General features: G+C 43.3%; 4 protein-coding genes across 20 annotated transcripts in view; 2 read left to right on the top strand and 2 right to left on the bottom strand.

Moving 5' to 3' along the window:
- Nucleotides 1–35: 35 nt before the first annotated feature.
- On the bottom strand, nucleotides 36–7,777 carry LOC6604988 (protein nervous wreck). 10 transcript variants are annotated; one of them, XM_032719864.1, is made up of 13 exons: nucleotides 7,596–7,776; nucleotides 6,829–6,942; nucleotides 6,527–6,756; nucleotides 5,923–6,450; nucleotides 4,745–5,633; nucleotides 4,504–4,672; nucleotides 4,015–4,434; nucleotides 3,688–3,744; nucleotides 2,220–2,245; nucleotides 1,879–2,017; nucleotides 1,678–1,803; nucleotides 1,253–1,614; nucleotides 36–1,153 (listed from the first exon to the last, which is right to left on the bottom strand). In XM_032719864.1, exons 2-13 carry the CDS (start codon nucleotides 6,850–6,852, stop codon nucleotides 1,097–1,099), a joined length of 3,027 nt encoding a protein of 1,008 aa, XP_032575755.1. In that variant the 5' UTR covers nucleotides 6,853–6,942; nucleotides 7,596–7,776; the 3' UTR covers nucleotides 36–1,096. The 10 variants fall into 10 exon arrangements, with proteins under 10 accessions (XP_032575755.1, XP_032575756.1, XP_032575750.1 ...); XM_032719865.1 differs by having other exon boundaries at nucleotides 36–1,614; nucleotides 1,678–1,806; nucleotides 7,596–7,777; XM_032719859.1 differs by adding an exon at nucleotides 2,931–2,963 and having other exon boundaries at nucleotides 1,678–2,017; nucleotides 4,015–4,672.
- Nucleotides 7,778–8,326: 549 nt separating this feature from the next.
- LOC6604987 (vesicle transport protein USE1) lies at nucleotides 8,327–9,822 on the top strand. Its single transcript, XM_002029794.2, has 3 exons — nucleotides 8,327–8,761; nucleotides 8,892–9,248; nucleotides 9,638–9,822. Exons 1-3 carry the CDS (start codon nucleotides 8,410–8,412, stop codon nucleotides 9,679–9,681), a joined length of 753 nt encoding a protein of 250 aa, XP_002029830.1. The 5' UTR covers nucleotides 8,327–8,409; the 3' UTR covers nucleotides 9,682–9,822.
- Nucleotides 9,803–10,960, bottom strand: LOC6604986 (dihydropteridine reductase). The gene is made up of 2 exons (XM_002029793.2): nucleotides 10,667–10,960; nucleotides 9,803–10,565 (listed from the first exon to the last, which is right to left on the bottom strand). The coding sequence occupies exons 1-2, from the start codon at nucleotides 10,748–10,750 to the stop codon at nucleotides 9,942–9,944; spliced, it is 708 nt and encodes a 235-aa protein (XP_002029829.1). The 5' UTR covers nucleotides 10,751–10,960; the 3' UTR covers nucleotides 9,803–9,941.
- Nucleotides 10,961–11,139: 179 nt separating this feature from the next.
- The window catches only part of LOC6604985 (protein boule), a 31,911-nt gene continuing 25,526 nt past the window's right edge, over nucleotides 11,140–17,524 (top strand). For 2 of the 8 annotated variants that reach the window (XM_032719512.1, XM_032719510.1), the window contains exon 1: nucleotides 16,463–16,600. The gene's annotated coding sequence lies outside the window, so the exon portion shown is untranslated. Of the gene's footprint in view, nucleotides 11,291–11,330; nucleotides 11,940–16,462; nucleotides 16,601–17,524 lie in introns of those variants that run through there. The other 6 variants (XM_032719509.1, XM_032719511.1, XM_032719517.1 and 3 more) reach the window with 6 other exon arrangements.

Below are 17,524 nucleotides of genomic sequence, written 5' to 3'. Positions count from 1 at the left end.
ATATTGGGTTTTCATCATTGTTATCCATTGTTATCGGTAATATCGGTTATGTGAATATGAAGTTATCGAATTGGTGAGAGTCATGAACTTTACTATTCGACGAGTATCGCAAACAAAGTATCGCATTGAGTAGGCTTTTTACTAATTTCAAATATCTTCATTCTGGCATCCAACATTAACTTAGACCATTTTACTAGACACGGAAAACATTTAACTAATTAGGCTAGTGTTTTGCATACAATTACAACAATATATATCTGCCGGATCCGCTCGATCGACTCGAATACATTCGTCACCGGCTTCGATTAATTTACTATAATGTGCAGAGATCCTATGTCTAAGTGGAGCGAACAGAAGCGGGAAATAAGTCCAACTGAATTGACCTTGAAGTTGATTGGCTTTTGTTGGCGGCAAGTTCAAGCGAATGGCTAACTTAATGCTGCTAAACTGGATTTTCTAATTCACTTAGATATATATACATATTATTGCTCGATTAGTTGTGGATGCTGATATTCGAAGACCCGAGTGAGTGCTACATAAGTAATTGCTGTCTTTCAAAACGTTACAATATGCCATTTATATATATCAATGTATTCCATACGTGTCCGAGGGTATAACACATTACAAACTATCATAATTATGTATATATTTATATAGTTATAATATATCGTATGGTGGTTTTGTTTATGAAGGCCCAGTTGATGTCTAACTATAACCCCAGAGGCAGTCAGAAGAAGTATTCAAATGGATGTACACAATTTGAGCGCTGTACGTGAAGTTGGGAGAGGGATCCCGACCAGATTTAAGTACATACATATATTCTATATCCTGCTATTGTGTCGTTGTATGTTAAATCGGGCGGCCGAAACAAACCTAGTTGCATTAATAGGTATAACCGATTCGATAGGGGTTGCTATGATCTATATCCGCCACCCGATCGATAAGCTGCGATAAGTCCGTCTGAGTCAGGCTATATCATCTGTGTGTTTGGATTTGTTGGATAGGTTGTGGGATGAGTGTGAGATCAAAATGCTATCGAGTGTTGTGGGGTTTGGTTGTGGTTGTGGCTGTGGCTGTGGTGTTCCGCTGATCCGCTCTATAACTGTCCGTGGCTATAGTCTACATAGTATATTTCATGCTCATGGTAGTGTGCCTAAAAGAACAAAAGAAACAACATTGAAGTGCCGACCAAGAGGTAGAGACCGGAGCTCCGAATCTAAGCGTTCGACTCCTTCAGATTTTGCAAACGTGCCAATTGATTTGAGTCCAATTCCTCGGGTATGCTAGCTCGCCCACCGACCACCTGTTTGGGTGCCTCAATATCCTCATCGCCAGCCGCAGATCCAGATCCTGCTTCTCCTGCTGCCTCTCCGTTGATGTCCAAGTCGTTGGACTGCTCCCCACCGCCACCTCCACCGCCCCCACCTCCTCCGCATCCAGCAAAGGCGTCATCAAAGTTGGCATCGAAGTTGGCCTCGAAATTGGCCTCAAATCCCGAACCGTCGCCGAACTCTCCCTTGGCCTTCTCGTTGAATGGATCCTCCGCATCCTGTAGTACCGGCACATCGGCCACCGAAGCCGAATCGGTGCCCTCCGAGAAGGACTGTTGGTCCTCTGCGTCACAGGATGGATACTCGGTCAGTGTAATGCTCACCACGGGCCTCACTCCAGCATTACCTTCTTTGGCCGGCGCGCTCTGTGGCGCCACCTTGGCCAGCGGCTTGGGCGCAATATCTGGTTTTTTGGCCACTTCCGCCGGCTGCTCCTTGGGCACCTGCTCCTCTGGCTGCGCATCGCTCTCGCCTACTGGTGGGAAAGATTTATCGGCACCGTCTTCAACCATGGGGGTTGCAGCGGTAACAATTATTTGTGCCATACCTAAGTTTAGCGTGTTGGCGCCACCTGCCACCGCCCCCTTTTCGACCTTGCTCCCAGATCCAGGAGCGGATCCGCCCGCCTTCGCTAGTTGGGGCGGCGGCAAGGACGGCGGCGGCTGCCCATCGTCACTTAGATCGTCCTGTAAAAGTGCAAAAAATTATTAGCTGATAGGATAAAGAAAAAGGGATATATTGTATAACACATGATTATATAAAAAGAAAATATAAATTATAATTAAGTATATCTTATGTTTATATCAAGAAGTGTGAAATAATATATACATTTTTTTTAACTTAAATAAAAAGCATAATTTTTGGTTTTGAAATATTACAATATTTTACCTCCATGCCAGGCTCTTGGATGAGTACTGAGTATGCGTTAAAAATAAATGAGAAAAGATTTGTTGGCTTAGTATCAATCATATTTTCGGAATATTATATCTTATATGAATACATTTTATCGATCCAAATGTTATAGAGCGGTGAGGAGGAAACCAAAAATATAGGATCAAGTCAAGGCAGCCTTGGAACAAAAACTATCTAAGTACACGATTAGATTTGACAATTGGAAAAAGACAAAAACAAAAGGAAAACTTTAGCAAAAGTAAAATTTTCGGTTACATTTATTTAGATTTGGAGGCTGACAAGCATGCGGGAGGAGATCGGTAGAAAACTAGGGATTCATATAAAGTCTTTGCTTTCCAAATTCAGTCTGATAACTACTGAGCTACAGGTGTGAACCGATAGGATTGAAATATATACATAGAACAAGGGCTTTTCTTTATTAAAAAAGTATGTATAGATTTTATTTAAAATACTTTAGGGTATTAGTTGTAAAGAGGTTGATAAAAACCTTATACCGAATATATATATATTTTTCTATATACCAAGAAGAATATCTCATTTTGAAAGTTTAACAATAGTTAAGAGGGGGTTTCGACATGCTCTCAAACAGTGGAGTTGAAACAGATTTTCCTACACTAAGAATTACTCAATCATGAAAAGTTTCGGGTATAAGATAGTTTAGATAAAAGAGCATATTTATTAAATTACCCTTCTTGGCAGTAGTTTGGCTTTGGTTCTGGCCTTAAATGACATAAAGACACAATTACATTGAGAGAAAAACAATCAATGCAAAACGGCAATAAAAGAAAAACGTTATATTCAGACAAATTAATAACCAATCAATGCTTTAAATGCAATTAAATTGAAATATCAGTGCCACACACACACATCACAGTTATATCTTCGTATATATAAAGAGATAAAGAAAAGCTGCAAAAAGAAATAATCGAAGTTGAAGAAATAACGGTAACACGGCACGACACTTTCAGACAAGCAGCCTAAGAAAAACACTGTAAGAAATCGTAGGGCATTTCATCGGTTGATTTCGTCTCGGCTGCGGAGACTTGCGAAGACTTTTGGAGACGAGAGACAAAATAGCACATTAACGTAGAGTAGTGGAGAGTAGTTACAGTGATAAATGGTGGTAATTCGTAGTAATTTTGTGGTTAACTTTTGGTGATTTAGTGGTGGATTGGTGGTGGTAGTAGTGGTATATAAGTGGTTAGTAGTTAGACGAGCTGCGCTTTTGGAGAATAGGTTTACCTCTAGACAATATAGAAGCAGGTATAACAGTACTTTTGATTGGAAATTTTAGGTTTTCTTTTCTTGCTTTTTTTCGATAGTGGAAAGTTGAAAATTATACAAATGTTCGGTACTATATAGGAATCGATATCGATATAGTTTAAAGAGAGATATAGATAGGGGAAACAAAAGACGAGGTGATAGGGTGCGATATGACATTTACCTGGCGGAGGCATACTCGGGGCAGCAGCGCCGTTGGGTATATAGCCGCTATCCTCATCTGTCGAAATCGGGTTAAACGATTAACTCTCCGAAATATTTCAAAAAATTTCAGTTAAATACGAGCTTAAATAGTTAAGTACATCCATATAAAAAATGAAGACAAATGATAATGCTAAGGATTCCTAACCCAATCCTAACAAATTTAATATATTCTGTGTATAGGTACTTAAAAACAATATGACTATAAATGAAATTAATTGATATTCATATATCCTAATTATAATATCTTATATCTTATCCAGTATTTGGAGTGTTTTCAAATGCTTACCTGCTGTATCCTGAGAACCAAACATATCCTCAGTGAGCTCCAGTTCCAGTTCGTGGGCGTACTCTGGTGGCAGGGCAGGAGCGGGGGGCAGTGCGAAAGTGGGCGCTGCGGTGGGCGGAGGTGACTCGTCGCCACCCTCGCTGAGCGGCTCGCCCATCTCGTCGCACTCCTCGACGACCAGCGAGGGAAAGTTGCCGAACTTGCCATCCAGCTCGCCCTCCCACCATCCGTCGTCCACGCCGTGGGCGGTCTTGGTGATGATCTTGATCTTGTCGCCCTCCTCGAAGGTCAGCTCATCCTCGGCGGTGGCGTCGTAGTCGTACAGCGCGATGCACCATTCCACGTCCGATTTGACTCGCTTCTGGGGCGCCATGATGACCGACACCTGGTCGGGTGATTGCATCGAGTCCACTGTCTGATCTTCATTGTCAACGGTATAATCGACAGATGAGAATGAGATTTGAGAGCGCAATTGATTGCCTGAAGTACCATTAAAGGCGCTGCCCGCTGTCTCCTGGTCGATGTCCAGATAATTGTGTGGCACGTAGCCCTCCTCGCCGCGATAGTTGCGGGCCCTCAACCACCCATCGCCATCGCCCTCGCCAACCACCTCGAGCTGTTCATTTTCTACGATGGTGAGCTCGTCAGGATTCTGGGCCTGTGGGAAAAGCGAAAGATTAGATTATCTGTTCAAAGAATCGTCAAAGAAGTGGCAAAAAAGCTGACATACCGTGTAGCTGTAGAGTGCAGTGCACTTGAAGATCGCCTCCTTGGGCTCTGGTACAATTGGTTCGTCCTTGTCCTCCTCCTCCTCGGCAGCTCCCCAGTTGACCTCAGTGGGATCATCCCAGCCACCAGCGCTACTAGCCATCATGGATGACGAGGCAGCAGCTGCAGAAGAAGCTGCCGCCGCCGAAGGACGCACTTCGGGCTCATCCTCACTATCGCTGAAGGTACGATCCCTGGATAACTGTTGCTCCTGCTTGGGCTTCGTTTGGGCAGCTGCCTGAGCCTGGGTCTCCTCCTTGTCGCTGTCGTAGAATGAATCGGAACTGGGATTCTCGCCCTGGCCAGAGGCGTCAGTGCGCATCGAAATGGAACTGGCCGAACGCGTCAGCTCCTGTACACCCATGATCTCGGCCTCCTGCACCCACTCGTCCACGTTGATGCCGCCATCGCGCAGACACTGAAGACATGCCTCCGCCTTTGTCTTCTCCGTCTCGGATCGACGGATTTGATCACGGAACTCCTCGATCTTGGTGTCCAGATCCGGCCCATTCGGATCGTTGGGATCCGTGCGCTGGCCAGAGTCTCGCAGCGACTGGCACAGGGCCAACTTCTTGGCATTCTCCCTGATCGAGGCATTCTCCTTGACCACTCTTCCGGCCAGATTCTTGGCCTCCTTGGTTAGCGTCTCTGCGGCGGACTCGTGCTCCGCGGTCACCTTGCGCACCGGATCATTGTCGCACGCCTCGAAGTCGTATTGGATGTGCTGCTTCAGCACCGGATAGAACAGGTAGCAGCACTGCAGGTTGTACTCCCGGGTCAACTGCTGCGCCTGGTCACGGATCTTGCCGAAGCTATTCTGCGTAGCCGAGCAAGTCAACAGCTCTGTGCGTCTGGAAAAGATATGTTTATTTTAATGGTTAGGCAGCATTAAGATAAGGACTTCCCAAGACAGAAGTGTTATGTATATGACTCATAAGATTAAATAAACTGATTTAATTACTTTATGAGCAATATCAGTAGCGCCATAAATATTATCAGAATGTAATTGTCGACTTGAGCAAACATTGATTAGGAAATGGCTTTGGACTTGTAAAATTTATAATTGATTCACCGATTTTGCACTTGTGGATGGTCTATAAAACTGGGTAGTAATTTATGAGCATTGCATTATACACTTACCCCATTAACATCAGGTACTCGGCAACCCGCTCGAAGACATAGTTCTCCATGGTGGTCATCGTGGTCTGCAGATCGACGGTGAAGTAGCGATTCTGATGGGCGTTGGCCGCCGCCAAGCTGAGTACGTAGTCATTCCGGGCGCCAGAGGACTTCTCCTCCAGCAGCTCCTTGCGAGATGTGACCCGGGCGCTGTTCTTCTGCAGCGAAGTGATTGATTGAAAGAAGGAGCCCTTCTTCTTCTTAAGCTTCTCCTCGATATCGCGAGCCTTGTCCCGGACATCGTGAGCACAATGCTCTTCATCAAAGTATGATTTCTTGGTCTTGTCCACATCGCCCACGCTCAGATGAAGCTCCTTCTGCACATTGACAATTCCGGATAGCGAGCGCTTAGCTATGGCCAACTTATAGTCCCGAAGAACCTTGGCCTCATCCGCGATTTGCTGTTGAAACACCTCTATAGCGGCCAATCGGGCACGAGCCAGTTTCTCATTCTCCTCGAGCACAGTGCGCCAAACGCTCCACATGTTCCTATAAGATTACGTACAGATAAGTTAAAGAAGGTTCCCTGAAGTACTTTACTAGTCAGCTGGAAAGCAATACCCACCAGCGCTCCTCCATGCCCTCCATCTTAATATCTGGTATATTGGGTATCTTCTTGTTGAGATACTGCGATGAGATCTTGAGCAGCGACTCACTGTACGACTTCTCGACAGCGGAACGCTTGATGGTGAACTGCCGGATGTCCTCCAGGAGATCGCACTCATGCTGGTTCTTCAGCTGCAGCTTGGCCACCTGCTCCGTGTGCAAATTCTTGAGGAATTTCACATAGTTTCCCTGCAGGAATACGAGTTATACGAATGATTATTGGGGAACTACCCTAATCAATTCGATTTATTTATGATTTACCTTACGCGGCGGCGGCTGCATCATGGGGTTTTTTCTACGACAATCGGGTCACTCTACAATTGGCTTTTTTTCTATTTTAGCTCCGACTTAATGGTGTTACATTACCTCTAGCAACTGTAAAATAGTATGATGGTTTTATGAGAGGATATACGGGTATAATAATACACCTTAAAGATCCCATCTTGATATATGAAATTCAGTGGCTTAGAAGAGGAGATTTTTTTTAACGTCATGCCTTATATCAAAGAATTTAACATTATCAAATAAAAGATTAGATAAAATGTAGCCCTACTGATATTTATTATATATATTTTCCGATTATTTTTGGCTGTGTAAATGGGTGGTGGTGGTACATGTGGGTGGTTGTGTGGTCCTTAAGCCGTTAATGGGTTTGCTACGCAGCAACGGGTCTCAAAACTTATGTAACGAAAATGCAATGATAACTGGCATTGAAACGCAATGGATATCAAGGGTTTTCTTCAAGCTCAAATCTAGTACTATTTTTAGCTGCAAATTTTCACTCGGGCAGCCCATGCAGCAGCCCCCTTTTTTGGGGTATCGTATCGATTTCTCTGGCCCCGGACTAGCTTATTTTTTTAGGCATTTCCACAATTACGATATTCAAAACGCTTGGCTAACACTTTTTTTGGACATGGCCGGGTAAGATTGTTGTTTTTCAGCTGGATTAGTACTATTTGGAATTCTTATCGCTGGGTTTTCACTGAAATTTGTGGACTTTTTCTGGGCAGCTAAAATCCGTTGCTTACTTATCGATTTCGATTTTCACGACGTTTGTGTGGGAACTTTTCAACATGCACCGTTAACTGCTGGTGCTGCTGCGCAGGGACAGGAAGAGACCGCCAAAGAGAGCGGTGAGAGAGGGTCGAGAGAGAATGAAGTCGCGTTTCATTCATGGCCTCTAGTACCGTTAACAAAGAGGGTGAGTTTTATTGTTTTTGCTCCGTCAGCTGTTTGATAACACCTCACTGTGCGTGTAACGGCACTTCAAGTGAATTAGGAAAAAAAAACTATAAAAATTCAACCTTTGAATGGTTTGCCATTTGATCTTGACACATGGCGTACGACAACTGCAAAAATGTGCCTTTGCATGAAACTACTCATATGCTGTGGCTATCAAAAACGGTTTAATTGATATCTTCAGATATTGGCCAAGAGCTTTGATAAGATTTTCGAGTCGCGCCCAAGAGTATGCAAGAAATAATATAAATGCATAACAATATTTTGAGAAAGTAGAACTTTATTAAAAACCTCATTTAAAGGTTCATAAATATAGCATATTGCTTACATATTGTTTTTTTTTTTTAATATTTTAATATAAATATTTTAATATTTTAATTTAAAGAATTAAATTTTCACAGGTTTTTAAGTTTATTTGATTGTCGTTTTACGTTTTACATTTTACATACACATCCCCAATAATTTTCCACCACTACTCACGACACCTATCGATAAGTTTCTATCGCCGTCTAATAGGACCAGCTAATGACATCAAATTGGTTTCGACCTGGTATTTTAATTTAGGAATTCGTACTTTGTTGTTTTCATGTTTTCCCCTTGAAAATGGCCACGAAGCTAAATGTAAATATCCGCACCCTGCTGACCAACTGCGAGGATTTGGCCAAAAGCGAGCAGAACTTCTGGAGGCTACAGAAGTTCATCAAGTCCCTGGACACAATGCTCGCCGAGCTGGAGGCGATGGGCGATCCGCAGAGTGCCAAACGTATCCCGGTCTACTTGGAGCGCCTTAAGGCCCTTAAAATATCCACCGGATATGCAGACGTTCCCGGTTCCACAACAAAGACTCCTTCACAATCCTCATCCGTTAGCGAAACAGGGGAAAATGCACTGAAAGAAATGAGGCAGCTGCAAAACACCAAATATCACAACGAACTGCGAAAGGAACTGCTGCAGGGTAATAAAGAATTAACAAACTTTTTGCTCTTATTTTAAAAATTCTTAATACCAACTTTTGCTGTTACATCTGTAAAAAGTCCTTGAATAATTTTTAAATCAATTCAAAACTTAAAAAACATTTATTCTAGATGCCGATGCCCTGCGAAGACGTCGAGGAGCAGATGAGTCCTCTGCCAGTTCCGGAAGCACAACCGTACAGGAAACTTCTGGTGAAAACATGAACCAGGCTGCCAAGTATTATACGAATGCCCAGGAGAAGATCACCGAGCACATGCTCTCGCTGACTCGGAACTTGAAGGAACAGACGGAGACCGCCAACAAGATTATCCGGAGAGACACGGAGGTTGTGTCACGTTCCGCCGGAATGGCAGATCGCAATATCAATTCGCTAGGAAAAGAGGCTGAGAAACTGGAACAACATTCGAAAAAAGCCTACAAGTGCTGGCTGTGGCTGATGATTGCCTTTGTAATTGCCACTTTTATAGGTGAGTCATTGAATTTTGTGGAAGTTTTGTTTAAGCTGCAAAATAGAACCTCTCTTGGAAAATCCCATTTTATTTTCTTAAAAAATATAAACTCCTTTAGTTATCCAACCCAACAACACAGATTTAAAGTCGATTATAGTACAAGTTTCTTGAATATGTTAAACACAAGATTATAAATATTCATTACAAGAACGAAAACAGAAAAATAGATATAAGATTCCATTATTATTATTATTATTTGAGAAAACGCTTCGAGTCACTTAACTTAATCCAAGTAAACAAGTTTGCCGTGACTCAGTTTGAAATTACATTTCTTAATTGGTTCGATTTATTGCAGTTCGAATGTTGCTTAATCATATTAATGAGTTTATTCCCCTTTCAATTTACAGGTATGGTGTTATTCATGAAGATTATGAAGAAGAAGAAGGCGTAGAAACAGTTTCCAAACCAACCAAACTAAAGATTGTACTCTAAGCAAGCTTTAAACGCTCGTTAAGCTCCCGAGTTCATAAGGTTATCCCCAGAGCCCCCCAAATCGTGTAAGCAGAACCACATTAAACGATCGAAAGCCGCACAGCGATTTATTTATGAATAGTTTATGTACAAGCGAAAGCGTTTAGATTATGGTTTTGAGCATTCATATTCCATTAGCAAGTGTTATTTGGATCCGTATCTGTATCTGTATCTCTAAACCTATTCGGCAGCGATAAGCTGCGTAATGCCATTTTTGGTGATCAGCTGCAGCAGAGATCCAGTTTTGGGCCTCTCCTGATCTTGGGTCCACTTAAGGAAAAGTCCGGCCACCTCGGTGAGTGGTGTCCAGGTGCCAAAGTCCGCATCCGGCATCCATTTACGGTTCATAGGTGTATCCAGAGTTACGGGAAGTATGGATACAGCTAGGGAACCAGCTGGCAGGCCAGATTTCTCAGCACCCAGCGAGCGGGTCAACTGGTGGACAGCTGCCTTGGCCATTCCATAGCCAATCATACCGGGGGTGCCCTCCAGAGCGGGCTTAGCTCCAGTGAGAGCCAGCACTCCTCCTGCCTTCAGGTGCTGAGCCGCCACAGCTGCCGAAATGGCGGAGGTCCACACGCTCTGCTTCCACATGAGATCGGCATTCTTGGCCAGATCCTTCTTGGCATTACCACCTGCCCAGCCGCCAGCAACGCAGATGACGGCATCCAGTTTCTCGCCGGCAAGGGATTCCCCGACCTTGGAGACCACCGTTTCCTCCTGTTCCGCCCAAGCAGCATCGCGTGGCACCACGATGCTAACGTCGGCCTTCTCGTTCTCAGTCAGATCGATGCTGCCAACCCACTGATGGATTGGATTATCCAGGTGAAGGTCGTAGCCGCCGCGAGGGAAAACAATAGACATTTAGGCAATTGTATTTAATAATTAAGTGAAAGGTAACTCACATAATTGTTGGCTTTAAAGTGATCGACACAGGCCGAACCCAAGGCTCCCTTGCCACCGTAAATAACCACTCGACCTGCGGACATGATGCGTGCTGCCAGTTTTAAAGCTGCAATTTAACTAAATGCGAAAAAACACGAGAACTCCGATCTTGGTGAGTCAAAATCGTGCGGGAGCTTTGAACGCAGCTGGGGCTTTTAACCGCGAGACCAGTTCTACCGGTAATAATCGAGAGAATAAATTTCACGTCGAGTTTAAGCTCAGCGTGCAGATATAGCTTTTTATTCGCTACAAGAAGATACAGCAGCAGCAACAAGTGGAAAATCAATAAGATTACCAGAACACGCACTGCAAGGTCACACTGGCGTGAGCAAGGCGTTATTTGGTATTTTTTTTTTGGTATTCAACAGCTGTTCGCCGCCAACTTCACCCATCTCGCTCACGCACTGCTCGCTGCTCTTTTTTGAAAAGGGAAATGCGTGAAATTCGTGCGCCGCATTTCCACCAGACCAGAGTTACGCGCCGTAGCTGTGTTTTCCACTCAGTCCCACCAGTCGTCGTCGCGTTACGTCACGAGAGCAGTTTTAGAACTAAATTTGTTGTGCTATATCGCTAAACGGTGAACGGTAAATATTGGAGAGAGTTTTCCTGGCTTCAATTTTCCTTTGCAAGCGCCCCCACCATCCTTGGAATTTTGGGTTTTTTGGAAGAGAAAAACACATGTGTGTGTCGCCACAGTGTTTTGGTTTTTCTCGGCCGCCCAAGTAGACGGCGCGTAGTTTTTCATTTTGACGGGAGTTTTACTTTCGGTCGTCGCCTTACACTCATTTCTAATTGTGATTCGTAGGAAGTAAGTTGTCTAGTGCTATATATATATTCAAGTAAAATTGTTTTAAATCGGAACACACAACAATAATATACAAGCAAACACCACCAAATATCGGAAAAGAAAGAAGAGCAAATAATTAAATTACAATAGAAACCAAGAGAATATCACGCAAAATCCCATCATCCCATCGTCTTTGGTCTTCTGGTTCTTGTTCATCACCAACGTTATCGATATTGATATTAAATAGTCTGTGGATATTAAGATACTTATATACAAACGCATCGTATCTGGGATAAACGTTTACCACAAGGAATATTAATGATACGCAACGGCTGTAACTGTAAATTGTGTCCCCTCTCACGTAAGACGTAACGTAAGGCAGCCTGTGGAAACGACGTATAGTTTTGACGCAATCAGAAAAATCTCTACGGAGGACGCAGCTAACGGTGAGTTTTTCTGAAGACAGTGAAGGGGATGGCTTTTCGGGGGGAGAATGAATGTCACTCGCAGGGAAAATGAAAAATGCCAGGCGAAAATTCTTGGCCATGCAACTCGTTTGGTCGCTCTCCCTCTTTCGCTCCCGCGTGCGCTTATGTTTGTGTTTATGCAGCGGAAAACGTGTATTCTTGAGAAAAACCAGAAAATCGAAACCCAGAATTGGGTCAGTATGTCACACGCCGTCCCGCTCCCACCGATTCCAATTCCGATTCCGATTCGAGCTGCTAGTCTGGCTAAAAACTCTGGCTAAAACGTGTTTCGTGCTTAGTCAATTTGTTCTTTTTCATCTAGTCGCAGCTGCGCTGCCGCAGTTGGCGTCGCTGCACGGCCACTTGACTAAAAGCGGCCTAAACAGCATCGCCATCGCCTCCAGAATGCCTAAAAAACAAAACAAATACTGTCACTGCACGTGTGCGAAAGAGAGGGCGGCGGAAGGTGGGAAAAGGACAGAACATCTGTCACCCGCGCGACCAACTTAAATACCCTGTACTTACGCGAGGGAATGTGATAGAACAGCTTATTAGTATAGATTCTACACAATAAAAGCGTTTAATCATATTACGCAGTATTGATAATTAGTACATACATAATATATAATATTATAATAATATAATAATAATATAAGAAGGTCAATACATGCGATTTTTCGTAGGCCTTAATATGATTTTTCCAGAGGCGGAACTGCTTTATTATTTATTATTATTATTATAGATAGTTACTTTTTAACTTACACGTGTATGTACATATGTATGTATATGTACATATATGTATATGCTGAGTATCTCCTATTTGCCAGCTTATCTTTTGTGATGTAAAATGATAAATGGCTCGCTCTCCGGCTTTCGTAGTTTTGCCTCTCTCTAGTTTTTCGGCCACTCGCTTCACTTGATCTTGCACTCGGATTTCGACCGAGGTGCAGTCGACAGCGCTGTCAGCGTCGACGGCGACAGCGGCGCTTTTACCTTGAGCACGCCTGCACTTGTCACAGCCGCTCCCCACCCCTCCCCGCCCACCACCTCACACGCCGTTTGAATTTGAACTTCTGAAAAAGCCAACACCTTTCGAAATTGTAGCCGCTTTTATTTCTTTTTCTTTTGCCTCCGAGCAGCGGCATTTTTATATTTCTGATGTTTGCTAATAAAATTATTACGACTTGGCCGACAGCGGCTGCTAATGCGTTTTAAGGTCGCCGCCGCTGCTCTTGTTGATTTTGACCCAATAAAAAATGTAATGATGCCCCGCTTAGATTTCTCGGTCCATTTAACATGTGTCCATTGGCCCAGGATCCGATTTGATTTATTTCAAAGTTATTTATTATACAGTCAGGCGCAAAGCAAAACAAACAACATGAATGGGGAAAATTGGAGGCAAATGGCAGACAGCTGGTGCTCATTTTCCGGGATGCGAAAAAGGGATAGAATTGAGATAGTGCACTGAGAAAAATCAGTGAAAGAATTCGTATCATATCATATGTGTTTGCACCTCAAGAATATCATTGTATGATAAATATTTGAGTAGGGTTCAAATGGATAAGGCAACTGCTTTCGTTCATGAGATATCTCTAGAAACTACTTATAGGTGGAAATATATTCTAGACAAGGTAGAGAGCACTGCAAATACGTATCCAAAAACAACTCACCAGATAATTCATCATTACATCATAACCGTTGCGAATTCATGACTAATGGCCGATGATTTTTCTCTCTGTGGGGAATACGCGACGTGGGATAGGGATAACAACGCGGAAGAGGCTCCATTATAGCTTGCTGGTTTACTAGTTAACTGGGCCCCAGCCAAGGGAGCGAAAGGGAAAGGTGGCGAATGGTGGTGGAGGGAGAGAGCGAGAAAGCTAGGGGGAATCGGAATTACAGGGTGTGGGCGGGGGTGGTGACAGTGACAGTGGAGCACCTTCGTCATCGTCAAACATTCGGGCTGTATAAGAGCAATAAATAATGCACACGAAGAGCAGTGATGAGAGCCAATGATATGGCAAAATATCGGGCGAGAGATTCGAGAGAGAGAGAGAGAGAAAGCGCAGAGAAATTGGGGGGAGAGCGTAAGAGATTTGCCTTGGGGGGTTGCTTGTGTTTGATTTTTGCACTTAAGAGCGCAAAAAGTGGCTTTGATTTTCCGCCTGCCTTTTCACACGCAGCTCGGGGCATGCCAACTTTGATGGCCGATTTGACCAACCCCCAGGAGGGAATTCCCAACTTGGCTCATTAAATTGATAACGTTAAGTATGCGATATTTAATTTGATTTTCGCCAGACACAAGCGGTACACAAGGGTATGCGATTTAACTAATACAAAAATTGTATAGATTGGTACTTCTATAGGTTATATGTTTCTGAAGATTCAAACTTGAAACAAAATTACTGTACTGTTTTCATAGTGTAAAATACCGATGCTAATTTTAGTTTAGTACATAAGCATTATAATTTGTCAAAGTTTCTTGTAGTGCATATATTTTTCCCAGAGAGCATCCACTCAAAAATATTTCCTTTTTCTTGGCAACATTGTTGTTGGCAGTGGGTGGTTAGTGGGCGGAAAAGTGGGTGTTGCGTGGGCAGTCGCCCCACATTTGCATGTTCCCAAAACGGCACACATTTTCTCGCTTCTCTGCGCCGCTCACGCGTCTCTCTCTCTCTTGCCATTTTTCTCGCTCTCTGCACGGATGCCCAAGTATATAGCCCAAAGTCCCAATTGGGATAGGGATGCGAAGGCTATGGCGCTAACCTATATAATTTTTTTGTTCCGCTTCTAACAGCAAGCACATCCTCTCGTGCTCCAACCAAAAAAGGAAGGAAATCAAAACCTCTGGCAGTTGAAGGTTCTTTTTTCCTACACACTTTTTTAAAGCAGTTTTGCCGATTTTCATATATAATTTTCCACGATTGTGGGGGCAAAGCAGCAGCGTTTTTTTGCATTGCTTCTGGCTTTGAATTTAATGTTAAGTATACGCATCAGTGAACTCAATTTAATTATCATGATTGTTTCGTCCGCTGCCTGTCTTTGCTTTCGCTTTGCTTCGTCGTTGATGAAATTCAAATTTTCCAACTTCACAAATAGACGCTTCTCGCAATTTTCCAACGTGTTTTCCGCTTTTTTTTTCCAGCTTATGTAAGTGAAGCGCTGAGAGCTGATAAAAATGAAATGAAAAAAAATTACCTAGCTAGCGGACGGTCGGGACTGGCTGGCCATAATTACGAGCTTTAGATTCACTCGCCCTTCGCCCATTTTTTATCAGTGGCGTTATTTATGCGTCCTCCCACAATGACAAAGTTTCACGGAGTGGGTGAAGGTGTGGGTGGGGGGGCAGTGGTGGTGGGGGTGCGCCTTTGATAGACAACAATTGAGCATTTGAAGTGCAGCGTAGCGCAAAGAGAGCTCAAAAGTGGAAAATATGTGGAAAAACAAAACTGAGCCAAACTGAACTGAACTGACTGACTGCTATTCTCGTCGCAGCCGAAAACCCAAACGAAAAGCAATTAAGTTGCCTCGGATCATTGCACAATAAGTAAAGAATCAAAAAGCTCGAAACATAACTGTGTTTGCTGCCCGTCCAGCCAAAACCGTTGACGTCGCTGCCAACTTCGCAGTCGCTGCCGGCGCTGCACACTGCTTTCGGCCCATATGAATAACAATAGGGCCGCCAGTTTGTTGGTCGAACCCACCGAATTCGGCTAATTAGTATTATAAGTAGAAGCCCCAAAAACTAGGTGTTGCTCACCACGCCTCATTGGCCTGGATTTTAAACAAATCAGGGGGACTAGCATAAAGCAGATGCGAACAAAACGTTGTTTTATGGATTAAATTACTTTATTTACGATTTTAGCGATTAAGTAGGAGTTTAAGTAAATTAAAATTTAAACTAAGGATTTTATTTCGATTTAATTTAAAGATCAGTTTTTTACTAATTCAGCGAGATATGTTATATTGATTCTTATTTCTGAGAACTGAAATCAATAGAATGTACTTAGTTTCCATTTTGAATTATGCCCACAGGCATTTCCAATTGTCATTTGCCGAAGCAAAGGCACAGTGCCAATCAGATAATAGCAACCTTAACCGTTATTAGATCACTGTACAGCTGCGTCGCAGTCGCCGTCTCTTTCTAGGGCGACAACAACTCTAATCAGAGCGGGAGATTATGTGATTGAGAGAGAGTCGGTTGTTATGGGCGGTGGGCGGTGGGAGGTGTGTTTAATAAATAGGCCAAATATGTAATATTGCTAAAATGTTTTTATTGTAATCTTTTCCACACACACACACACACGCACCTACACAAACTTAAAACAACGCACGTGCATCGTTGCATCCCTTGGATTTCTATCAAAGAGAGCACGCGCGCGGCAACAAAGAGCGCCAGAGAGAGTGAAGCGAACTGTGCTGCCGCAGTCTCTGCCGCTGTCGACGTCGACTGCGCAGTTGGGGGCCCCCAAATCGGGAAACTATATTCGTTCGACGCTGAGTCGTTGTTCTACCGTCGATGAGATTGCAACACTTCTCGATTTCGGGTTTTCGGAATTATACAAAATAACAGAAATCCGCCGTTGCCGCCGCTCTCCGCTTATTTTCGGCCAAAACACAGCTCTCGCGTCGCACGTAAAGTAAAAAAAAAAAAGAGTTCTACATTTTATAACGCTGTGTGTATGTGTGTGTGCGTGTGCCAGTTTTTCATGCGTTTTCTGCCGCTGCAACAACAATTAACAACAATAACGACAACAAACAGTTACCACATCGCCTGCCCTCTCTTTCTGCCCCAACTCTCTCCCTGTCTCGCTCTCAAGCGCTTTTTAAACTGCTGCCATGTATTTTTAAACTGCGTTTTTTTCGCCAAAAAAACCATAAAAAATATAAAAACAAAACAAGAGGGAAAAGTAAAAAAGCCAGATTTTTATGTGCTGGCCGCTGACAAAAGTCAACGACTACTATTTTGGCCCGAAACAAGGCAAAAGGTTGATGTGTTTTAGCCACAATAAAAGTTGTACGTTTGTATGTATCAAAAACTGTGTGTGCGTGTGTGTGTACGTATGTATGTGTGGAAAATCGTGTGAGAACGTACTTGATTTTGGGCTCACAAGGCGGCAGTTTGGATTTTTCGCCAGAAAAACAAATTATTATGGCCAGAAGGAGAGTTTTGTTGGCCAGAAGGGAGAATGTGTTTTTTTATGCGTGACATATACCAGTTGGTTTGTTTATTGTTGTTATTGTGTTTTTTTATGGTGTTTTTAGCCAGCATTTTTTGTGTATACCAAACCATTTGCAAAATCCGCCCACTTCCGTTTTTTTCCTTGACTTCCCCATCCCTACTTCTCTTACTTCATACCTACTGTCACTTTATAATCTCCTTTCCTGCCCCTTTTCCCTTTTTGTACCACCTTCAAAAAAATAGTCACATCCATATCAACGAATCTCTCTCGCTTGTTTTCTACCCCCAACTATAACACTCGCCTCCCCCACATTTTCCTCGTATGTTGCCTTTTTCGCATACGTTGCGTATACGTAATGGCCATAAACAACAACAACAAAAA

Source organism: Drosophila sechellia, chromosome 3L (genome assembly GCF_004382195.2).
Source record: "Drosophila sechellia strain sech25 chromosome 3L, ASM438219v1, whole genome shotgun sequence".
Lineage (NCBI taxonomy): Eukaryota > Metazoa > Arthropoda > Insecta > Diptera > Drosophilidae > Drosophila > Drosophila sechellia.
The sequence above is the reverse complement of the archived record's forward strand: the minus strand, read 5'-3'. Positions and strand labels throughout refer to the sequence as shown.